Here is a 26,891-nt window from a genome sequence, read left to right on the forward strand (position 1 = left end):
AATGGAACCCAAAAAAAAAAAAAAAAGACATATTAAAAGTAATATGGTAATTGTATATTAAGTGGTATTGCCTTTTGGTGTTTCAAACAATCAAGGCAATAGCGATTCACCTCTTCATTACTTTATAATGTTCATCTGGGAAAAAACAGCTCTTCCAAGTTCAAATTTGGAACCCACAGAGCTCCTAAAAACAGAGGGCAATAAAGCATAGGGCGCTTCATTAGAGGAAGCCTATAATTACAGATTACTGAGTAAATAATATGGATGCCATTGAATTACATGGGAGTCAATCAGAAGAAAATGCTGTAGAATTACAAAATTAGGCACCGATATCCCAGAGATATAATTATGTCAATTTCTGAACATTATGTGGTTCTTTTAAAATAAAGTCATTATGGATGATAACTATGCTTAAATAACCTGCTAAAAGCTGGTAAAACCAGATAAAATACTGGCATTTAAAGAATGTCATTCCTTGGAGCTTAATTTCATAAGTGCTTTATTTTAACTTGATGTTGTCTACTTGACCTCTGGATTTCTTTGAGTTTTCTTTTTAAATACAAAAACTCCCATGGTTTATATCATATACTATTTTATGAAATAACTATGTCACTAGCTAGCTATTGATGTATAATTCCTGTTGGGTAAATAATTGTTATATTTTTATTGAAATGGATAGAGTTGTTGTCAGAGACAGACTTGCAAATAGACAATTTCTTGCTTGGGTTTAGGTAGAAAAGATTTACATTTTCATATTTGTTTCAACCATGTCTCTTTTTGGGACAGGAGGCTCCAAAGTGGAAAGCAGGTAGGACTCAAGAACAATTAATCAGCACTACTTCAATCATACCCTCAGCACACTCCTTATTTAATTTTTACTATCTCTTTCAAGCTTTCAACACATAACTAACTATTGGGCACCTATTCAGCAGATAGCACTGTGCAAAACAAACTATAAGGTATCCTCTTGAGATGCACTGCCACAAATAGGTAAATTGTGTATTTCTTCTTCTATGTAGTCTGATTTAAAAATTAAGATAACTTTTTGCTAATAAGGAATCTTCCAGTCAAACTGAATAAAATGAAATACTCTCTAAAAATCTCTACTTAACTTGATACATAGTATATCTGAAGAACAGAAAGGAAAATACTGTAGCTTTTTGGCTCTTAGAACAATAATTTAGTATAACAGCCTACTTTTTCCATTATGTTTTGAGAATGGCTCAAATGTTTCCAGAAGCCAAGTTTCTACGATTTAGAAAATCAAACTATTTTTGTATAGTCCATATACTGATGAATTACCTCAGATAAAGATGTTTTAAAGGGAACAACTGCTGATTTTATTAAATAAAGGATATTAAAGACTGTGTATTTTGCTTGACCACTGAACAGAAATAACTTTTGTTTTTAAAGATTTTATTTATTTATTTGACAGAGAGAGACACAGCGAACGAGGGAACACAAGCAGGGGGAGTGGGAGAGGGAGAAGCAGGCTACCTGCCAAGCAGGGAGCCAGATTCAAGGCTGGATCCCAGAACCCTGGGATCATGACCTGAGCTGAAGGCAGAGGCTTAATGACTGAGCCACCCAGGCGCCCCCAGAAATAACTTTCAATATTCTTAATTATTTTCCCTCTTTTAGATAAGTATAAAAATATTCAAAAACAATTATCTGTTACTCTTCAAAAATGTGGTTAAAAAGTGGTATCTGCCAAAACAGAGGAGAGTGAGGAAGTTACTAAATACTCATTGGCAAACATTTAGGATCAGGCAATATTTTGTTCTTTTTATGATCTGTTCACCTAAAATCATGAGTAAAATCTGTACACTATCAGATTTCACTCAACTGTTTATTTCCTATTTATAGCCTAGATCAACAGGGGAAAATTGCAATCCACAAAGAAATGATAAGGACAATTTTTCACTTAGCACTTCTGTGACAGCCAGTGATTTTTAGTATAAGGGGATTTATCCCCATCCTTTAGAAGGAATACACTATTGATGCTTTTACAATGTATGGAATCCTGGGTCTTCAACAGAACTATGATTTCTATTTCAGGAAAAGGAAGAGAAAAAAATTATGATTTCTTTAAAGCAATTACATATCTTGTGAGGCTTTAAAAATGTCATTATATTTGTTTTAGTAACTAAGTACTCACATTAGCATTGTCTTCAACAAAGAAGGAAAAGTATTACTGAGAGAATTCTATTCATTGCTGAAATTTATATCTAGTCTAGAGGAAGCTATGTTAAGGGGTATCCTAAACTGGGGAGTAAAGGGAGGAAGAGGTCACTTCAACCTCAAAGTCAAACCTGGAGGAGTCAACATGTGCTGGATGGATTGTTCAGCCTCACTTAAGAGGTGATTTGGAACCAGGTAGCTCAAGAAACCTTGAAAACATCCAGCTCTACTCAAGATATAAAATGTCTCTTAATCTCATTAGAATGATCAGGGCATATTTACTTGGAACAATAACAATGAATATGATAGATTAACCAACCACACTACATTTTCTCTGAAGAAATACTATGCAAACATAAGGAATGCATCCATAGGAGACCAGGCTACTGATTAGGTGACTTCATTAAGGTCTGTTTCCCAGTGTGGCCTTGCATGAACAGGGAATGATGCATGAACCCTCCCTTTTAGTGCCAAAAATTTGCTAGAAAATTCTCTTAAATGTCAAACTTAGCCAGTAAAGGATCAACTAAGACAGAGTATGAGTTTCATATACAATTAAAAGTGGTTAAGTAATAGCACAATATTATCTTTCTGTTTTGAGAATGATATAATTTTTATTAGATTGAACCATGTGAGGTTGCCATTTTTATAGGCAAAAAAAAAAAAAGGCCAAATAGCAACAATTTCATATGGTTCAAACTAATATTTAGGCATATAATGAAGCCATTTGAACTGTTAACAATTCTCTAAGAAACTATTTCAAAATAGAAAAGGGATAGACAAAAGTGAAAGATTAAACAATGCAAAAGTCTATAACAATGAAAATATGCATTTAAAAATATTTTCTAAAATGCATAACTTCAAAGACACAGTCTTTCTAATAGTTCCTACATTCCGTAACTCCATCCTCCATGTTTTAACTTTGTATGAGTCATCAATACAAGATCGAGACAAGCCAGTGCTGTGCACACAGTCAGCCCATCTTTTTGGTTATTATCTTCATGATAGAGATGTTGCCTATTTTTCACTGACGTCAATAATTTCTGCTTCTTTCCCTAAAACTTAGGAATGGTTGTGTAAGATCTCCTAGAACTCTTTCCCTTGCCCCCACTTCAGCACAGGGATACAAGGCAGCTTATCCTGTCATTTTAATGAAACATCTTTGAGATATGATTTCACTGGGGAGAGATTTAGAAATCAAAGCTTAAGTAGGGCTTGTGAAAGTAAGTTATGCAGTACTGAGCAAAACACAATCTCTAAAACTCATTTTTTTCCCTCAGCAAGCATTAATGAATGTCAAGCCTTTATAGATTAGTTAATATACTTAGAGATAGAGAATACATGTTTGTTTTTCCAAAACCTTGATACAGCCAGTACCTCACTGAGAACTGAATAAATAAATCCACTCATTATAGTATTTTTCAGAAGAAAATTTAGCAATATTTGCAAAAAAAGGTCAAATTTATTTTTTTCGATAGTGAGCACATGAAATACCAACAATTGCTTCAATATTGCCTAGAATATCAATATATGCGCCACATTTACACTCTCATTAACTATAATTTTATTTTTGTGCACTATTATTTATCAGATAGGGAAATAAATCAACCATCTTAGTTCAATCAAACATCTAAATACATTTTTCATGTTCTTTGTTATTTTAGTGAGTTTCTTGAAAGAGAATGCCAGCATGACTTTTATTAATGTCAGAGAATGCATTTTGATAAAAGAAGGACCTTTCACATTCAAAATTCAATTTTTTCTCCTAACATGTCCAATATGACACAAACATATGGTAAATAAAATTATTTCAACAAATATGAGAGCCAACGGACCAGTGAGGAAAACCCTGAGCACGCTGTTAATATATTGAATACTAAAGAGCGTCTGAGGGGTGCCTGGGTTGCTCAGTTGGTTGAGTGTCTAACTCTTGGTTTTGGCTCAGGTCATGATCTCTGGGTCATGAGATTGAGCCCCATGTCAGGCTCCGTGCTCAGCGCAGAGTCTGCTTGAGATTCTCCCTTGCCCTCTGCCCCTCCCCCCACTTATGCTCTCTCTAAAATGAATAAATAAATCTTAGAAAAATGAAGAGCATCTGAAATATATAAATTGTTGAACTTTTTAAAAGATTTTATTTATTTCTGTGAGAGAGAGAGCACAAGCGGGGGTGGGGAACAGAGGGAGAAGCAGACTCCCCGCTGAGCAAGGAGCCCCACGCAGAACTTGATCCCAGGACCCTGGGATCATGACCTGAGCCAAAGGCAGACGCTTAACTGACTGAGCCACCAAGGTGCCCAAATTATTCAACTTTTAAGAATAACTGAATAATTTCATAGTTTTTCATTAAAAAAGAGAAACATATGCAATAATAATGGTTAGCCATTATTAATGGCTATTAATGTCAGTCATCAGAATGGGCTGACAATTGGACAAATGTGATTAACATGGTGGAATATACTGGTTAGAAAGTCTGCTTTCTATTTTCCCAATAAGAATATAATTAAGGTTGGGTTTAGAAATAAAATATTTTGTCTGAAGTAAAGGAATAAGACATGTCAAGTAATTTCAATAAAAATAAAAGAATCATAACGGCATTCAAGAACAATGGAACTTGTGAGGAATGTAAGTGCAGTTGGTTATTTCCCTGGACATCATTCCCTATATAAGGATTATTGGTGCTATTATACTTTCGTTCTCCTGGGACATTTAGAAATATGCTGTCTAACCATTTGTCTTACAGAGTTATATACAGGCATACCTTGAGGCAGGGAAATGGCCCAGATAATCTAGAGAGCATCCTAATGTTTTATGGAAACCAAATCAGAGAAAACAAATTCAAAGGACTGATACTACTCTAAGTGAACTTAGCATCAAGTGCAAACAGACCCAGGAATAATGTTGCAGAATGAAATACCATAAGCCTTATTACATTGCTTACAGAGACCTGGTATAAACTATCTGTAGACATGTTACTTTAAACCACTGGGGATTAAAAAAGAGAAATAGGAATCTCTTTGGCAAAACATCTGAGAAATTTAAAGTTGTTTGCTCAGAGTATGTAAAGTATTCATCAGAGAAAAATGTTCAAACCTACTTTAAGAGAGATGAGAACTGTTTCTTAATATATAAGAAGAGGGCCAAAGAAGATTGTCTCTTGACAGAGGTTCTAATGGGAAAAGCTCCCTTTTTTATTTGCTACAGAGATCATGCTTGAATTGATGAGAAAAGATAGATATTTGAAATAAATAAAAGAGGTCACTTGCAGGAAGATATATTTTTTAGATACAGATTCTTGCTAAAAGATTCTCACTTTTACTCAAGTTAAGATGTTCATTTGTTCCATGAACAAAGGGGTGCAGATTTTACTTCTTTCATTACCTGTATCGTTTAGGCAAAACATAGGGACATGTTTATTTGCTATCTGAAGCACATATGAGAACATCCATCAAGCATAAACAAAAGGCATTGAAGTACAACAAATAAGGATAATTTAAGAACAAGTATGCTAATACTTAACTAATAACTAATATAAGGTATTCTTGCTCTTCAACAGATTTGTTCTTAAGCAGTTATATAATCCATTATCTATCCCCGTCCCCACAACCAAGGAATTCTATTTTAATATAACAGGGACATTACTACTTAAGAAATTCTTTGGCAGTTCATTTTACAAACCACACATACACATACAAAACACAAATGATCATTCTTTAGTAAATCAGTTGCTTGAGTTCATTTTGGTATGTCGTAGCTTGAAAAACATGATGATATCCATCCATCAAAACCAAAACCATATTAGACAACACAAAGACTCCACTGAGTTCCCTGTAAACTTCCAATGCCAAGGATATCTTCCCACCTTGTCACTGAAAACTACTTGATTCTGACTGATCCTGTCACTAACAGTAGTTTCAGAAATTATAGGAATGCAAAGCTTAAAAGATAAGCCTCTCATTTTTTCATGTATAATAATTCGTCATGACTAAATTTAAATAATTAAAAACAACTTTAAGCACTAGCAATATGGAGTAGTATAGTAGAAAGAGCAGTAGGCTGAGGCAGGCTCTACTCCAGGGTCTCTATTTACACTAAACCGGCTTTATGACCTTGAGCAAGTGCTGTTCATGTCTCAGGTGTCACACCTGTAAAATAAGATGAGTCTAGTCTTTGGACTCTGGGGTTCTTAAATGTTAGTGTGTATCGGAATCACCTGCACAGTTTTTCATAATACGGACTGCTGTCCCCACGCAATTTCTTATTCAGTAGGTCTGGGGTGAGGCCAGAAAATCTGCATTTCTAACAAATCCCGGATTATGCTAAAGCTGCTGGTCCAGAGATCACACTTTGAGAACCACTTCCCTCGGAGAATGCCAAGAATATGAAGTGCAAGAATCTGAACCTGCCTGTGGTATGGTTCCTGAGGTACCTGCCAAAGTGTCACAAGGTATCAAAAAAGAGCTGCAGTGTTCTTTCAAATGAAGAAACTCAAGCTGTATAATAGCGGTACCTGCCAATTAGCAATAGGAATGGGGTTGGGGGGCAGAAGGGGTGGGAACTATACTTAAAAGGTATCTTTGCTAATAAGTTTGTCTAGTAAAACCATATCCATATTTACTTGTTAGCATATTGAAGTAAAGCTTTATTGATCTCACATATTTCCACACCTATCAAAGCACACAAAACACCTATGAATATATGTCTACAAAGCTAAGAATTAAGGTCAAGTTTTATACACTGTTTCTTATCACGCCTCCTAGATAAACATTACTTTAATATCAGTAAAAATAAAAACATGCTGATCCAAGCATCTATATTCCTGAGATGTTCCTAGAAAATTAGTAGTTATTAGCTATTGCTGAATGGCACATTCTGGTGTGACAAAAATACATATTGTAGGAGAAGTCTATTATAAAACATGGAATTTTACATTTCCAAGAAGGTTTTGAATCGACCAAATGTTTTTTAGAAATGGAGTGAAAGCAAAAAGAGGCCTTCCTATTGTGCCTCATATAATTGTGAAAACACAATGTAGAGGAAAATATAAGAAAACATAAAGACGCTACTTATTTCCTTTCAAACAGAAACTGAATTGCCGAGGTAGTTCTCACCACCTCATTTATATATCAGATTGCTTGCAAATCATGATGTCACCCACCAGGAAGCAATGTATCAGGAAGAGTGAGACAAGGCAACAATCCCAAAGAAGGGGAGAGGTGCAGCAGAATGATAAAAAGTCATCATTAACTTAAAAAATCCAAACAACTTTGTAGATAAATATATAAGAAACTAGTTTCAGAAACTGCCTATGGGCGAGAGCGAGCGAGAGAGAGAGATGCTTATAACAAAGGACTTACATTTTGTGGACTGAAACTTGGTATTTCTTGAATACCAGAGATTTAGAGGTGCTGACTTCTACATAAAGGTTTTCCTGCCCTACCATATTTGTGAGACAAGCTCCTTATCCCCTCTAAAACAAGCAAACAAAACAAAACCCTGACATATGGCCCCATTTTCCATTTAAATAATACACTGTTTTTCTTTAAGACATACTGCTGTCTGAGTAAATGTGATGATAACTCAAGAATACCAATTTGTGGTTTTACTTTGGTATGTAAGCTCCAGTTAGTCCCTAGTTACTTTGTCTTTCAAGGACCACATTCTTCAGAAGAAGTGTTAACTACTGAAGTCCAGGGCAAATGATATCTTTTCCCAAGGTTACAATTATTTATGGTTGCAAAAGGAAGAACCCAGAGATTTCCTTCTAAAGATGTTTACTTTGTTCCTCTGCAGTCTTAAAATGAGAGAGGGGATGAGGGAGGATAGGCTAGGATCTGCACTGCCAACCCTTCACCACCATCCCCTTATCTACCTGTGAGGAGAGAGGTACTTTTGGGGGGTTTCATTTCCCTGTCAAGGTTAGTCAAGTGAAAATGGATAGTTTTCAACTTGCTTGAGCCACAGGACCTTACACTAGATTACTTAAAAAAAAAAAGGCTGCATGTACTGTGGGGGATGGAACATGGTTACACTTAAAGCTTCATGTAGCCATCGTCCAACTCTATAGCTTGATCTCCATTTCCTCTCAAAATATTATCAGATAGCCCTTAGAAAAAAACTGCATTGACTATCTGAGTGGAGAAAAAGAGATGCAAAGAACAGTATAACAAGAGCTAACAACATAATGGATTCCAGTTATGCCAGATAGAGCTCTAACTCAGACCCAGGTGCTTCAAACAAGTAAAGCATTTTTTAAAACACCGGGGGTGGGGGGAGAACACTGGGGAGGACACAGGGGAAGCAGTTTCATATACCATACTGAAGTTCAGTAGAGCAAGGTTAGTTAAGCACTCTGTCCTGAGACACATATCTTTCATTCTCAATTGTTTTCAAATAAAAAGAGAGAAATCCCCTTTTCAAGTTGGATTGTTTAAATGCACCTACAGCTACTCCTGTCTAGCAAAGGCTAGGCAAGCTTTCTCTACTAATGCTTTTCAAAAAAAAGTTTCAATTGGCAAAAGAAAGCAAGTGCAAAGGGTTTCTGACAAAAGAAGACTACAGGGAACACATTTTCCTTTCATAGAAATACTGCTCCAGAAAATCAGAGGAGGTAGCAACTCAAATCAGGAATGTGTAGATATTAGTGAGATAAACAGGGAATTTTTAAAAGTTCTTCTACTTCAAACACTCAACTGCATAAAATTATTAGCTTAAAAACTGGGATGAGGGTTATGTTATAAAAATGACAGACTAAACACCCAACTAAAGCACTGTATTATGACTTTGTTATTACAGCATAGCCTAACCCAGCAGACTCTGAGAATACGATTCTTCTACGACAGAACCATACAGGTGTGAGAAGAACCCCTGGGACCCTGTCCCTCCATCAGCAGGGCTGTGCCTCCAGCTCCCTAGGCCTATATGCATCCATCCTGTTTAGCGATACTCCAAGTAATTCCTAGGCAGCCCTGTCCAGGGCTTGGCAAATAGAAAAGGCTAAATCAAATTCAAGAGTTCTGAAATATCTCCTCTGATAAAGAGAGATATTTTTTTTTACATAATGTACATTTAAAATAGATTCCAATGCTGATTCAAACAAAAGTATTATGTTATCCATAGCGAACTGCACATTTGAAAGGATAATCATCTTTTGCCTCCCAAATGAATCATACCAGCATCTTCTGAGCTACTATGAAATAGCTGATTTAGATGACAATCAGGTATTCTAAGTTTAGGTTATGACATTTTTCTAATATCATTATGTAACAAAGGCATAACTGCTTTCTTGAACTAAGATGTGTTTTTTTTTTCCCACGAATTAGTCAAGATATCATATACTTATTGTTCATGTGTGGAGGGAGTGATTGTGGACAGAGTACTGATCAGACATAAAGAAGAAACAATAAGAAGTTTTCATATATAAAATATGTGGAAAAAAATGAAATATGTTATATGCTACACATGGTCCTGCATGCATGGATACATACACACACACATACACAAATATGCAGCAAGACACATTATTTCTTACAGGAGAGACACACACACACAGAGGGGAAAAAGGCTGACAGTTAGTAACCCCTAAGTGGGTTAATGGTGCTGAGTTACCAGACAACAATACTATGATTAGGGTGTGTCACTCCTGCTCAGCACTCTGTGGGCACTCAATAAATACTTGTAGCATTAAATTAAAAACCACTGAAAGGTTTTCATCCATAATAATCCGTTTGTACATGTAGTGTGACAATAGATTCTGTCCTGAGTTTGAAGCAGCCCAGGGCCTCAGGGATTCAATGTGGGTGGAACAGATATAATTAAGAAAAAATCGTTAGAGACTCCGGTGGGTTCAGTGCAGTTTGTTGGTTCTATGAATCTGTTAGGTGCAATTACTTACATGAATCTAAATTCATTTGACTGAGAACAGAGCCAAATTAATTGCAATGTTGGTATATAACAGCTCTTATTTATTGCACACTTTATTAAGAAATAGAATATTAAAATATGGAACCAAAGTGTGTTTCTAATAAATGATTAGGCTACCTACACTGTGTTTTGGTCATTTCTTATGTAGTCAATTTGATTGTTTTCACCCATTTTCATGCATGGCAACAAGCACATACTGTAAAGAAAGCCAAATTTGTAACTGCCAACATTGCTCATCTTCCACATAAGAACTGATGACATCTGGTTAAATGTTCAACATACTGAATACAGCTCTTACGGTTTTTGCAAATCTGAGTTTCTACATTTAGAATGTAAGAACTTTTAATGAGATCTAAAGTATATTACCTATCTTTTTTCACATATTTATTTTTATCTCCTATTTAAAAGAATATTTTTAGTAGATGTAGAAATTTGTTTTACTGATAAGGCACCAGGAATGAGAGTTTAACACTTATTTCCAGTGGACTGATGTCAGAAATGTAATTATTTTAGTATGAGGTCAGAAAAAAAATTACTAGTGATAAGTGGCTAAAATAGGCTATAGGAAAAAATAACTAGAACCTGGATTAATCTAAAGTATATTTTGGACTTAGACAAAGCCCACTCTCTGACACCTGTGTGCATACTCACTGATGCTCTGAATAATGGCCCAAAGACAATAACAAAGTCCTAAAGGTCTATCAGGAACCTATATACTGTATGCAGGTTATATGTACGAAATTATATATAAGCACTATATTCTACAATTTTCGCATGTGTAAAATGTAAAGCCAAAAATAGTGGGGGAAGTGAGGTGGTTGAGTGGATGAGAGGAGAGTTGTGGACTAACAGAGTTTAGAAAGATTACAAATGATAAAAACCTATGTACAAGTGGCTTTCTATATTATTACAAAAACAGATCAATCAAAACACCTCTTTCCCTAGGCATTCTAGACAACCAACATTTTATTGTAGTGATTATTGCCATTAATCGTTTTATTTAATATGTTCACTAAAATAACTATTATTATGAATGGGATACCAACACTTAATATTTATGAAGTGCTAACCACGTGCCAGGCAAGTGCTAAGAGATTTACGTGTATTCTCTTATTTAGTTCTTATAAAAGTTCTAGAAGATAGATGCTATTCTTTTTCCCATTTTATAGACAAGGAAGCTGAGGACCAGAGAGGTTAGGTGAATTGCCAAAGTTACATTGTTTCGGGGGCAGGGTAAGAATCTGAAACTCAGGTTTGTCTGGCTCCAAAGGAAAAAAGGCTGGACTCATTTCATTTGCAGGCTAACCCAATGAAAGATCTGTCTCAGATAACATGTCATCGTGGGTCAGCAGACTCACAGCAGGGTGCAATTTCTCACTGGATAGCTGCAACTGTAGGAGCTCCTCTTGCACCTCAATGACTTAACCCAGTACCTAAACTTACAAATTCAAGAAGCATTTATCGAATGAATGGCAGCAGTAGGGCATAATATTGCCTAAATCAGACCTAAAGATGTTTCATTAAAATAACCAAGTTCCAGATTTATAATAAATAACTACGTTTGCTAAAAGCTCCAAAGACCTGGGCAATCTTTACTAAATAAAACAAACCTAGAGGACAAAAGGAACAAGTTCTGATTTTGAATAAACATGGATTTCTTGAAATGTTTGCTAAAATAGAGAGTGAGACAATTTAAATAAACAGAATGTCAGCCAGATACCTTTTTTTCCTCCATGGATAAGGCTTTATTAGGTCAATGATTCTTTTCTAAGTCCACCAAGTATATCCACTTCTTTAGCTTTGCATTATCATTTATGAGCTGTTCATTAGCATTTGTAGAATATGCCAGAATGATGGTATCTATATTTTCTCAGTAATTTATATTATTGGGAGTACTTTAATATTATTGGGGTCAGCCCTGTTATTTATGGGTATCTTAATCTATAATTTTGGTTACTGTAATTTAATGTCTGAGGTATGACATTAGGAAACACTGCTTTTACCTATTCAGATCAAAATAATGTAATGTGCAATGAATTCATTTACTTATAAGATGTAATTATTTTAAAACTTGGAACTTAGCCATCGCTAATAACAGAATTTAAATGTTTAGGTTTACTGGCTAAATTTTGCTAACTTACTCTCAGAAGAATGATTTTTCATCACATCTGACTAAGGTAGCTCATTCTTTATCATGGTACTAGAAGTAAATAGGCAATTCTAATTTCTATATAATCTTATATAAGGAAGAGCAAAACAGTTCCTGATTAAGTAATATTTGCATAAGAAACACATTTGGCATTTCCAATTTCAAAACCCCCTTTTAAAATGCATTTCCTTTCGGGGCGCCTGGGTGGCTCAGTTGGTTAAGCGACTGCCTTCGGCTCAGGTCATGATTCTGGAGTCCCGGGATCGAGTCCCGCATCGGGCTCCCTGCTCGGCAGGGAGTCTGCTTCTCCCTCTGACCCTCCCCCCTCTCATGTGCTCTCTCTCATTCTCTCTCTCTCAAATAAATAAATAAAATCTTTTTTGGTTAAAATGCATTTCCTTTCATCACTTCCTCTAAGTTCTTGCAATTAATTTGCTGACTTCCACAAACATGAAAAGGAGATTTATTCACAAATATTACAGATATTTGGTAAGCTTTCTTGCTCTATCTACAGAATTATTTAATTATCATCTATACTAATATAATCAAAGGTTGTAGATAATAGATTATACCAAGAACTTTGCATGATTTACATCTATTACACGTTCTAGAGTACATTTATTGATTTAGCATATTTTTTTGCTGTATTTAAATTAGTTTTCTAAATTTTACATTTAAATAAATGGTGTATTACTGTGCATGCTCTATAATTATTTGGGAAATGGTGCAATAAATGTTGGTTGGATGAATAAAATAACCTAGTTTGTCAAAAAAATCAATACATAATTATATATTGGTAAAACTGCTGATCTTAAAAAAATAAAAAAACTCAATCCATTGTAACTCCCACTGCCTTTTTTCCCCATCTCTTTTATGGAAATTTTCCTTCCTGTTAACACCTTCTTCAACTGCCACAGGTTTAAACTCCTTCTTTGAAGACAGAAACAGATATGAGGTAACTCTTTTTTATTTTTTCACCTTTCACGCTTCTTTTCCAGTTGCATCCACCTTGTATTCACCTCTCCTTTCTTGTGCTTCTGGCTCACTACACTGCAGCAATCCCTGAACAAATTCTTATAATCACCTTGGCTCTCCTACCCCATCCCATTACACCACAACTTCCCTGCCTGACTTGGGAAGCTCTTCACGGTCTTTCCAACAGTCTTCCTACCTTTCTAACAGTTCAAACCCTTCTCTGCCAATGACAATAACAAGGGCAATGGCAATGTCAGAAAATATTTACTGAACATTGAACTATTTCTCAGAGACCAAAGACATCAACATATAACTGATAGACTAGAGTAGAAGTAACACTGGTCTCTGTGGATTCCTTCATTTAGCCTTCATAATAACAAGGAAGACACTATTATTCCATTGTATAGATGAGGAAATTAAGGCACAGAGAGATGAAATACTTTGTCAGAGATTATATGGCTAGTCAGTTGTGGATCTGGGACTTGAACATAGGACATACCCTCTTAAGCATTTTGATGTACTTTCCTGTGGGCCACTGAACATATCATACATGAAGCCTGCTGCCTCATTTGCTGACATGCACTATTGCTGATGTTATTCCCATTTATTTGAATAGTTTTGCCTCTGCTTAGCCAGGAATTACTCATCCTTCAGTATCTAGTTCAACTGATACATTGAGACTATACTTAGCCTTTTCTGCAAAACCTTCTATCATTTTACTAGACTCCACTGAATTCCCCTTTTAGATATTTCCAGATAATCTCTATTATATATTAGTACATTATTTGCTGGTTGGTTCAGCTTTATTTTATCTGAAGGGCAGTAGAATATGTCACTCCGAAATATGACACTTTGGCATAAGGATTATTTTGAGCTCAAGGCAACTGAGAAAAAGCAGAAACAAGAAAAGCTCTCCGTCTTCCCCCTACTTGCCTAAAAGCAGGACGTAAATTTGTAAAATGTCCATCTTTCCCTCTTTACCAGGAAGAACATAAGTTAATCACCAGAGACAACTCTAAACAGACCCTCATCAGTCCAGAAATAGCACCAGAAGAACCTATATAACAAAATTTATTAACTAGCCCTTATCTTCCATTAGTTCCCCATATATTTACCTTCTTACAATTTGCTGCCCTAGAAACTCAAAGTCCTTTTCCTTTGTCTTACCTAAACATTTATAAAAATTTATTAATCTTTTGTTAAGATACTATATAAGCCCAAGCTTTAACCATTCCTTTGAGTTCCACATCACTGAGTGCTCCCACATGTATGCCACATTAATAAAGTATCCCACTTTAATAAATCTATTTTTCTTTTGTTAATCTATTTTTAGTCAGTCTAATTTACAGGGCCCCAGCCAAATAACCTCAGATGGGGAGTGGGAAAACAGATTTTCCTCTGTTACACATTTCTCTGACAAAATTGTAAAATTCTCCAACAAAATTCTTAAGGATAGGGACTATATCTTGAATTTTTTTCAGATTCTGCAATGAACTCAAAACAACTCTTAGCAGCAGCAACAACAAGTATATTCTAGGCCCTGTGTTATATACTGTACTTAATTATCTCATTTAATTTTAACGATGGGAGGTAAATGTCATTATCCTACATTTACAGATGAGGTAATTGAGGCATGAAGAGATGAAGGAAAATAACAAGGTCATAAATCTAGAAGATGGCAGAGCTAGAACTGATCTTCTAGCTTTTTTAAATGCACAGAGTTAAATAACTTTTTAGTTTTTCATTTTAATGTTTGCAAAATGACTCTAACAAATAATCATGCCTTTTTTTCTCCTTTACAATTAAAAAAAATACTCTTATCACGGCCCTTGCTTTCTGATCTCTAATTCTCTCAAAATGGAGGCTTAAAACATGGGATTTTTTTTTTATGGATTTAACATGAAAGATATAATTCTCTGGCTGCTTGGTTTCCATGATATGTCCTCTTAATTCTGAGTTCAGCTGATCACATCTAGATAACATAAATAATCTGTTGTGTTTGCTTTATCCTCTTATTCTTCTGAATTAAATTCTAAAATATTTCTTTTTGATGAATATATATAATTTTGCATGTCAGATAAATATAACTTACTGTTATTACTTATTAGCTATATGGGATCACAGGATATTTTCTAAAAGGGAGAGGCTTGCAATTTTGCTAAGTTGGTATGAAATAGAAACTACAGAAAGAGTATGTGTTTTTAAAGTTGTTGGTAATTTTCAAGTGACTTTCTTTACCCAAGGGACTTTACTTCACTACTATTGTTATAGGTAGGACCCTCTGGTTCTAATGGTATGTATCTCTAATCACATGTGCACGAAATACCTCTATGCTCTATATAATACATATCTTAAAATGGCAATCAAATGTTCGACACCATCTCTCAGGGGAAAGGAAGAATACAATTCTCTTACTGGAAAGTGGGTGATAGTATTCTAATTAGACACATTTAAAGTTCTCTAAATCACTTTCTGACTGCACCTCATTCTCATGTCACCTGTCAATTCATATTTTATGTAGCCTGACCACACTTCCCCCAAGGCCTTCAAAGTGTCTGCAATTGATTTCCACCTAGTTAACAATAGCATTTTTTATAAGATACTGTCTGAGAAACTCACTGAGTTCCATCTTGACCCCTAACTACCCGACTCCATTCTTCTTTCTTCTCATCTTCTTAAGGCTACATGATTCCAATGGAAGAATCTCTTTTTGAAACATATTTATAAGTACTAACACACATATACTTTTAAGTGTAAAATAATATTACAATAATAATAATAATAGTAACAAGGTATTTGCAACATATGGGCCACAAATCAAGAACCTAATGGTAAAGTTTACTCTTTGATCTCTAAGTAGAGATACCGTTAACAATACACAAAAGATAAATCCTATGTTAAAGTGTGTCTTTCATATTCAGATCACTCAGCTAAGCATTTGCATAAAAGCTTATTTGGATCTTCATACTATCGCTTTAATAATATTTGAAGGGGTAATTGATCAAATCTTGGAAAATGAAAATATATACTAGAGACATAATCAAAATAGGTTCTTTCTTTCTTTTTTCTTTCTATTACAGGTATATTTTTAGGGAAACAGTGAAAGATTGAATAAATACTTGGGGAGAGGGAAGGGTGCAATGCAATATGGAGGCAAGATTATGTTCTTGCCATAAAACTCAATAGACTCTTAATTGCTTGCTCTTTTCATTATTTACTCCAGAGATTTTCAAAGTGTGGTCTTGGGACTTGTGGGAATCTCTGAGGTCACTTCAGATATGCAAGGTAAAAACTATCTTCATAAGAATAGTGATACTTTTTTGCCTTTTTCTCTCTCATTCTTTCATGAGTTTACAGTGTTTTCCAGAAGCCACATGACAAATGATACGGTATTAGATTGAATGTAAAAACAGTATGAGAATCAAGCTTTTATCAAGCCAGACTTTGAAGAAATTAACAACACTATAGCTTTCTCTTCTTACTAATATTTTTTGGGGGGCAGGAGGTTAGAATGTAAAGCTACTTTTCATAAAAAGATGTTTTTAGCATGTAATAGGTTTACTTTGTTATTTTAATAGAACTAGTAAATAAAAAGTTTTCAAATGATTTATCTTATATAATTTTATTTATTATGTCTGTTTTAATTCCAGCATGATAAATATCAATATATATTACCCAAATAAGCAAAAGGGATGTGGGGTCCACAGTAATTTTTAAAAGTGTAAATGGGTTCTGAGACCAAATACTTTCAGAACCTCTGATTTATACTTTACCCTGGTGATCTCATTCAAACTCATATGTTATAGGTTGAATTGTCTAATTAGAGTGAGGTCATACTGGAGTGGGTTGGACCCCTAATCCAATATGACTGGTGTGCTAATAAAAAGAATACCATGTGAAGAGACAGACATGCACACAGGGATAATGGCACATGAAGATTGAAGTTATGCTGCTATAAACCAAGGAACTACCAGAAGGTAGGAGAGAGGATGGAACAAATCCTTCCCTAGCATCTTCAGAAAGAGCATGGCCCTTCCTACACCTTGATTTCAGACTCCTCTTCTCTAGAACTATGAAACAATAAATTTCTATTATTCTAAGCTACCTAGTTTGTGGTACTTTGTTACAGAAGCCCTAGCAAACTAATATACCCTAACTTTAATCATCAAAAACCAATGATTTTCAAGTCTGTCTGTCTAGTCCAAACCTCGTTCCTGAGTTTCATATGCAAATAATATACAATGGCTACTTAGACATTTCCCATCTTTCCAAAAGGTCTGAAAATGAAACATGTTCAAAATGACACTAATCATTGTAACCTTCCTGATGGAATCTGCTCTATTCCTGAATTTTTTTTCTTTATGAAGGGTATCACCTTCTTTAATGCCTCCTTTCCTCAATTCCCACATCTATTCAATCATCAGGGTCAGTCAGTTCTACCATTTAATACCCCTCTGGTAATGGTTGATTTTATGTGTCAACTTGGCTGGGCCACAGTGCCTAGATAATTATTCAAACATTATTCTGGATGTTTCTGTGAGGGTGTTTTTTGGATGAGATTAACATTTAAATCAGTGATTAATATAACATAATAAAATAAAACTAAAAAAAGAGAAATAAAAACTAGAATTAAAAAAACAAATCTGGATTATGAGTAAAGCAGATTGCTCTCCATGATGTGGGTGGGCCTCATCTAATCAGTTGAAGGCATGAATAGATAAAAAGGCTGACATCCCCTGAGTGAGAAGAAATTCTGCAAGCCAACTATCTTCAGACTGGCTCTTCCCTGGGTCCATCCTGACACCCTACTCTGCAGGTTTTGGATTTGCCGGCTTCCATAATCACAAGTCAATTCCTTTAAATAAATCTGTTTCTATATATCCACATCCTATAGAACTCATATATACCTCTTATTGGTAACTTCTCTAACCTCACTACCACTGCATTAATTCAAGCCACCATCATCTCTTGTCAGGACTATGATAATAACTTTATAACTTCTGTTGTCACAGGCTCTTCACTTTACGATCCATTCTCTATGCTTCTGTCAAAATGATCTTTCTAAGAAATCTATGTGAGCACATCACTTTCCCATTTATAAATACTCATGGGCTTCCCATAGCTTTCAGGGTAAAGCCCTTAGCACAGCCAGGAGAATGCACAATATGTCCCCTACTTCTCCCATACTCTTATCTCACTAATGGTCCATGCACAAAAGGGAGTAATCTAGTACTGTTCTACTGATTCCATCACCTTTTAAGTAAGAACTTCCTACAAATACCCATTGCCATGCATACTCCAGTGCTTTTCGTAATTGAGTATCTTCAGTCAGGACCAATTCTTTTGATCCTAATTATGAAGTCTGTTTGCTAAATTATGTTGATGCTACTCTTTTTAGTCTTGGTTGTTAACTTATTTTCTTCTTTTAGAATGATGTTATATTTATTTCCTGGGTAGAAAAGATAAACTATAATGGATTCCTAAAAATTTTTATATATTTTAAAGGTATAAAGAATAAACTTAATGGTATTAGATATCATTTCATAAAGTTAGCCATTATGACACATTACTACAGAATAATTGATAATGGTTAATAATTATAATTAAAAGTTATAATCAAAATAATTAATAATTAAATCAGGCCACAGACTGCCTAGATTCTACCTCTTACTGTCTTTATGAACTTGAGTAAGTTACTTAACTTCTCCATGCCTCAGTTTCCTCATCTTAAAATGAGATAGTAGCCCTTTCCTAATAGGGTTTTATGAAGATTAAATGTGTTTATATATGTCAAACTCCTACAACAGTTCCTGGTACACAGTAAGTGCTACACATTAGTAACTGCTGTTAGTTATTATTATTTGACAACAGCATTTATAAGTGCAAAGATTCTCTAGCCAGACTACTTTGATTCCAATCTTGATGTTGTACTTTGTATTTGTGTGATCTTCGGCAAGTTCTTTAATTTCTATGAACCTCAGTTTCCTCACCTGTATGAGGTAATAACAGTATCTACTTCTTATGTTAGGAGGATTAATTGACTTAAAACATGTCAAAGTCTTAGAACAGTGCTTGGCACATGGTCAACATTACACAGTGCTTACAATTTTTACTGTCATTATATTAAGAAATAGGTGACCCATATTAATCATGTTCTCTTGTAACTTGTATTTCTTGTAGCTACAGATTTTGTTTCATTTTTAAATTCTCTACCCCTCAGTGGCAAAGGCTATGCTTTTTCTTAATTTTTCTTAAATTTTCAGAATGCAGCTACCTGGTGCCAATCACTTTATTTACCCTTCTCTTCTTTAAAAAGAAAACAAAATAAAACCAAAACCCTCACCTTTAATATACAATCACTCTTGTTAACCAAGAAAACAACTTACTTTATACTATGTGGACATAGAGCATCTTTGTTCTTAGGCTCACAGTTGAATAAGATGTCTCTATTTTTTTTCATCTTATAATAGTGCTGTCAATATCTATTATGACTTGAAATGTTCAAGGCCCCAAGGAAAACTGTTATTACTGCATTGTCAACAGACATGTGTTAACAAAATGAAATTAGAGCCAGAGGGCTCATCTCCCCTTACCAGTTTTTCTCTTTTCATCTCACCCTCTTCTTTCCTCACCACTGCATCATCCAGAATATAGTATGATATAATTTGATAAAATAAATGAAGGGAAAGAGACTGTTTCAACAATATATTAGCTTGCATTGGTTCTCAAAAATCCTGAGCGCTCAGTGTAGGGTGATAAGAAATAGAGATAATATTATGAGAGAATATGACACAAATAACTAATAATATTGTGAATTTTCTACCAAGAACACAATTATTTACACTATAATCCAAAATCAATTAAGTTAAATTATTTTGTACTTTATATATCTTTAAGAAATTGAAAGTACTTTATACCTTTGTTTATATCAATGAGTTGTTTCTTTTTCTTTTGGCGTTCTAACTTCTCTTGTTCAGCTTTCTCTTTTGCAAGCTTTGCCCTTCTAGTCTTCTCTTCCATTTCTTTTCTCTTGTTGTTTTCTTTCACTGCTTCCTGTATATATAAACAAAGTTAAACACAAATCCTTCCATTACTTATATGTTCTAGAAGCTGTACCATTTTAAAATTGTATATACATACACATGCACGTGGGTGCTGAGAATTGGGAAATATTATAGCAGCTTCAAGGTCCATGTATATACTTTTGAGAGAAACAAGTCTAAGACAGACCTTCTTGAAAAGTAATTGGAAATAACTCAGACTTTATATTTTTAAGTTTTTATTTAAAGTCCAATTAGTTAACATACACTGTATATTATTTTCAGGCATACAATATAATGATTCAACACTTGCATACAACACCCCATGCTCATCTCAGCAAGTGCACTCCTTAATCCCCATCACCTATTTAACCCCCCCCCACCTTCCTTCCAGCAACCCTCAGATTGTTCTCCATAGTTAAGAGTCTATATCCTGGTTTGCCTCACTCCTTTTATCCCCCTTTCTTCATTTGTTTCATTTCTTAAATTCCACATATGAGTGAAATCATATGGTATTTGTCTTTCTCTGACTGACTTATTTCACTTTACATAATATTCTCTAGTTCTACCCATGTCATTGCAAATGGCAAGATTTCATTCTTTTTGATGGCTAATATTCCATGGTGTGTGTGTATATGTGTGTGTATATATATATATATATATCACCTCTTCTTTATCCATTCATCAATCAATGGACATTGGGTTGTTTCCATAATTTAGCTATTGTAGATAATGCTGCCATAAACATAGGTTTGTATGTATCCCTTTGAATTAGTATCTTTTTATTCTTTGGGTAAATACCTAGTAGTGCAATTGCTGCATCATAGGGTAATTAGTTCTATTTTTAACTTTCTGAGGAACTTCCATATTGTCTTCCACAGTGGCTGTAGCAATTTGCATTCCCACCATCAGTGCAAGAGGGTTTCACTTTCTCCACATCCTCGCCAATATCTGCTGTTTCCTGTACTGTTGATTTTAGCCATTCTGACAGGTGTGAGGTGATATCTCATTATAGTTTTGATTTGTATTTCCCTGATGATTAGTGATGTTGGGCATCTTTTCATGTGTCTGTTAGCCATCTGTATGTCTTCTTTGGAAAAATGTCTATTCATGTCTTCTGCCCATTTTTAATTGGATTATTCAGTTTTGGGGTGCTGAGTTTTATAAGGTCTTTTTACATTTTGGATACTAACCCTTTATCAGATAAGTCATTTACAAATATCTTCTCCCATTCCATAGGTTGCCTTTTAGTTTTGTTGACTGTTTTCTTCACTGTGCAGAAGCTTTTTATTTTGATGAAGTCCAAATAGTTTATTTTTGCTTTCATTTCCCTTGCCTCAGGAGACGTATCTAGAAAGAAGTTGCTACAGCTGATGTCAAAGAGGTTACTGCCTGTGTTCTCCTCTAGGGTTTTGATGGTTTCCTGTCTCACATTTAGGTCTTTCAACCATTCTGAATTTATTTTTGTGTATGGTGTAAGAAAGTGGTCCAGTTTCATTCTTCTGCATGTTGCTGTCCAGTTTTCCCAACACCATTTGTTGAAGAGACTGTCCTTTTCCCATTGGATATTCTTTCCTGCTTTGTCAAAGATTAGTTGATCATAGAGTTGTGGGTTCATTTCTGGGTTTTCTATTCTGTTCCATTGATCTATGTGTCTGTTTTTGTGCCAGTACCATTATATTTTGAAGATTACCGCTTTGTAATATAACTTGAAGTCCAGAATTGTAATGCCTCTAGGTTTGCTTTTCTTCTTGAAGGTTGCTTTGGCTATTCAGGGTGTTTTGTGGTTCTATACAAATTTTAGGATTGTTTGTTCTAGCTCTATAAAAAATGCTGGTGGCATTTTGATAGGGATAACATTAAATGTGTAGATTGCTTTGGGTAGTATAGACATTTTAACAATATTTGTTCTTCCAATCCATGAGCGTGGAATATTTTTCCATTTCTTTGTGTCCTCTTCAACTTCTTTCATCAGTGTCTCATAGTTTTCAGACTACAGATCTTTCACCTTTTTGGTTAGATTTATGCCTAGGTATATTATTGCTTTGGGTGCAACTGTAAATGGGATTGATTCCTTAGTTTCTCTTCCTGCTGGTTCATTATTGGTGTATAGAAATGCAACATATTTCTGTACATTGATTTTTGTATCCTGTAATGTTACTGAATTAGTTTATGGTTCTAGCAATTTTTGGTGGAGTCTTTCAGGTTTTCTATATACAGTATCATGTTATCTGCAAATAGCAAAAGTCTGACTTCTTCCTTGCCAATTTGGATGCCTTTTCTTTCTTTTTTGTTGTCTGACTGCTGAAGCTAGGACTTCCACTACTATGTTCAATAACAGTGGTTAAAGTGGACATCCCTGTCTTATTCCTGACCATAGAGGAAAAGCTCTCAGTTTTTCCCCACTGAGGATAATATTAGCTGTGGCTTTTCCATATATAGCCTTTATGATGTTGAGGTCTGTTCCTACTAAACCTATTTGTTGACGGTTTTTATCATGACTGGATGTTGTACTTTGTTAAATGCTTTTTCTGCATCTATTGAAAGGATCATATAGTTCTTATCCTATCTTTTTTTTTAAATTTTTAAAAAATAATTTATTTATTTGTCAGAGAGAAAGAGAGAGCACAAGCAGGGGGAGCAGCAGGGAGAGGGAGAAGCAGGCTCCCCGCTGAGCAAGGAGCCCAACACAGGACTCAATCCCAGGACCCCGGGATCGTGACCTGAAGACTCAATAACAAGAATACATCTACAAGTTTTTTCCTAGAGATATCTATATTGAAAATTGTTTTCTTCATAATAAAAGACACAATACTTTTTAAAAGTTCCGAAAACATTACCAAAAAAATCTCCTGACTTGCAAGAATTATTGATACCGCCCCCTTCTTTTAGCCCCCATCAGGCCAGTAGCTCTAGTATAAGGCTAAGAGCACAAAACGATCTGGCTCCTACAGACAAAATCAAAGACTACCGCTTAAAATAAACTGGAATAACAGAACCTTAATTGTAGTGTTTCTCAACCTCAGTACTAGTATCGTTTTTGGCTGGTGTTATTCTTTGCTGTGGGAGCCATCCCGTGCGTTGTTAGATGTTTAGCAGCACCTCTGACCTCTACTCACTAGATGCCAGTAGCACCCCTTCCTGGTTGTGACAACCAAAAATGTCTCCAGAGATTGCCAAATGTGAGGCAGGTGGAGAAATACTAACTTAGGGTGTTTCACAGAGATAATTTATTCATGAAAAAGTACAAACTATCTGCTCTGATGAACCCAGCTTCTTTTCAAACATGTGGAAACTCAGTTTCAAATGAGTTTAAATAATGGCTTAAGGTCACACATTTATGTAATTGCATATCTGGGAATAGAAGTCATGTCTCTTTACTCCTGGTTTAATGTTTGTTTTATTCTTCAAGGAAGAAAAGATAATGTGGATATGACATCAAAAGTACAAGCAACCAAAGAAAAAAACAGATTAGTCAGACTTCATTGAAACTGAAAACTTTTTATCCATCAAAGGACCCTGTCGAGAAAGTGAAGAAATAATCCACAGAATGGGAGAAAATATTTGTAAGTCATATATCTGATAAGGATATGTAAAAGGTCTTGTAACTCAACAATAAAAAGACAACCTAATTAAAAATGGGCAAAGGATTTGAATATTTACTTATTCAAAGATATATATTATATTTATATATATCAGTATTTATTCAACTATATATATATATATACACATATATATCTCCAATAAAAACACAAAAAGATGTTAGACATTGTTAATCCTTAGTGAACTGAAAATCAAAACCACAATGAGGTACCACTTCATGCCCTCTAGGACTGCTACAATTAAAAATAAAGGAAGGAAGGGAAAAACCCAGATAATAACAAGTGAGGATTGGAGAAATTGGAACTCTTTGCATTGCTGGCATGAATGTAAATGGTGAGTCATTTTGGAAAGTAGTCTGGCTGTTCCTCAAAATGCTAAACATACAGTTACAATATGACCCAGCAATTCTACTCCTAGATATATATCCAAGAGAAAAAAGAACACACGTTTATACAAAAGGTTGCAGAAGAATGTTCATAGCAGCATTACTCCTAATAGCTAATAAGGAGAAACAACCCAAATGTCCATCAATTGATAAGTGGATAAACAAAATGTGGTATATATCCATATAATGGAATGCATTCAACCATAAAAAGAATGAAGTACTGATATATGCTACAACATGGATGAACCTTAAAATATTCTGCTAAGTGAAAGAAGTCAGACACAAAAGGCCACATATAGTATGGTACTGTCCAGAACAGGCAAATTCATACAGAAGGAAAGTAGATTAGTGATTGCCAGGGGATGGGAGAGGGGAGAATGGGGAGTACCTGTTGATGAGTATGAGGATTCTTTTTGGGGGTAATGAAAATGTTCTGGAAGTAGATAGTGGGGATGGTTGAACAACCTTCTGAATATATTAAAAAAACACTAAATTGTATACGTCAAAATGGTAAATTTTATATGTAAACTTATATGTAAATTATATATTAATAAAAATAAAATAAAGATGTTTGAGAAAGACAGGATTTAAATAAAATTACAACTTAGAAAAAAAGACAATGTGAAAAGGCAATACTTATTCAGGCTCTGATATAACAAGTTGTATGATCTTTGGTAAATAACGTAAGAGGAGGTAAATAGTAGGGGACAGAAGGGAGGTTAATGCTTATGTATATTTTATTACTGGTCAAATCTCTGATCTAGTAAATAGTTACCAACATCTGGGTGGACTCTTCTATTATCAATCTAAAGGGCTGTTTTGCTGCTGAGTGCTGTCATTTATTATAAAGATGAAAAAACTGGTAACTTGCGTTTGTAGTTTTTCCTTGTTCTGATAATAACAGCTATTTGTCAATGGAAATTTATTATGTGCCAGATGTTTTAAGTAAGTAATTTTGAATCTTTATAGAAAATCTGCAAATTAACTATTATTTGTTCTTATTTTGCAGGTGATAAAACTTAGGCTCAGGTAGTTTAAGTGAGATGCCCAAGGCTCGCTACATAGTTATTAAGTAGCAGAACCACATATGATCACTTATGCTACCATGATGTCTTCCAAGTAGAGTTGCCAGATAAAATACAAGATGTTCAGTTAAATTTTAATTTTAATATCAGATAAACCATGTATAATTTTTAGTTTAAGTATATTCCACATAATATCCAAGTAGGCATCGGGATATACTTAAAAAGTCATGTAATATTTGTGACACACTGATACTAAAAAATTATTCATGGTTTATATGAAATTAAGATTTAACTGGGCATCCAGTATTTTTGTTTGATAAATCTGGCAATCTTATTTCCAAGACCGTTGATTTTTTATAAGCACCCTCTAATGGACTAAGATCATTTAATGAAAATAGAATGATTATAAAAGCATAAAAAGAGCCCAAATTCAAGTCATATTTGAGAAAAGAAATGTTGATACAGATCACTGATAGGCATTATATGGCTCATGGACTTAAATCATACTATTTCTGTAGCCATCTCCATATATTTCTTTCCTCTTTTTTTCTTGAAAATAGAGTAAAACGTAAAAAGTTTATATAAAAATCTACACTGACACAATTGGGGGTAGAAGAAAATAAGTCAATAAATATTACTAAAGAATTACCAGTGGAGAAATTTGGCATATGTGAATAGGTTAAATTTCTATACAAAACGGGGGCTTGCAACTGGCACTACTAAGAAGATATGAATGTAGATCTAGTAAATGATGAAACAGACCAAATAATGGCCCATCAGTTTACATCTTAAGTGTTCCAGGAATAGATTTAACAGAACAACTGCACAATTTGAAATGGCATGTGTAGATTTATTCCTAGGTATCTTACAGTTTTGGGTGCAATTGTAAATAGGATTGTCTCCTTAATTTCTCTTTCTTCTGTCTTGTTGTTGGTGTATAGAAATGCCACTGATTTCTGTGCATTGATTTTATATCCTGCCACTTTACTGAATTCCTGTATGAGTTCTAGCAGTTTTGGGGTGGAGTCTTTTGGGTTTTCCACAAAAAGTATCATATCATCTGCAAACAGTGAGAGTTTGACTTCTTCTTTGCCGATGCGGACGCCTTTTATTTCTTTTTGTTGTCTGATTACTGTGGCTAGGACTTCCAGAACTATGTTGAAGAGCAGTGGTGATAGTGGACATCCCTGCCGCGTTCCTGACCTTAGGGGGAAAGCTCTCAGTTTTTCCTCATTGAGAATGATATTCACTGTGGGTTTTTCATAGATGGCTTTTATGATATTGAGGTATGTACCCTGTATCCCTATACTCTGAAGAGTTTTGAACAAGAAAGGATGTTGTACTTTGTCAAATGCTTTTTCTGCATCTATTGTGAGGATCATATGGTTCTTGTTCTTTCTTTTATTAATGTATTGTATCACATTGATTGATTTGCGGATGTTGAACCAACCTTACAGCCCAGGAATAAATCCCACTTGGTCGTGGTGAATAATCCTTTTAATGTACTGTTGGGTCCTGGGTATTTTGGTGAGAATTTTTGCATCCATGTTCATCAGGGATATTGGTCTGTAATTCTCCTTTTTGATGGGGTCTTTGTCTGGTTTTGGGATCAA

The 26,891-nt window shown here is 34.8% G+C and overlaps 1 protein-coding gene across 2 annotated transcripts in view; it reads right to left on the reverse strand.

Annotated features, from left to right (window-relative positions):
• LOC102727555 (protein diaphanous homolog 2) overlaps window positions 1–26,891 on the reverse strand; it is a 687,910-nt gene that overhangs the window by 168,714 nt on the left and 492,305 nt on the right. For both annotated transcript variants that reach the window (XM_081808540.1, XM_081808541.1), the window contains exon 21: window positions 20,143–20,278. In XM_081808540.1, the coding sequence (XP_081664666.1) occupies window positions 20,143–20,278 (136 nt within the window). The remainder of the gene's footprint in view (window positions 1–20,142; window positions 20,279–26,891) is intronic.

Source organism: Leptonychotes weddellii, chromosome X (assembly GCF_054177405.1).
Source record: "Leptonychotes weddellii isolate Sample4059 chromosome X, ASM5417740v2, whole genome shotgun sequence".
NCBI classification, from domain to species: domain Eukaryota; kingdom Metazoa; phylum Chordata; class Mammalia; order Carnivora; family Phocidae; genus Leptonychotes; species Leptonychotes weddellii.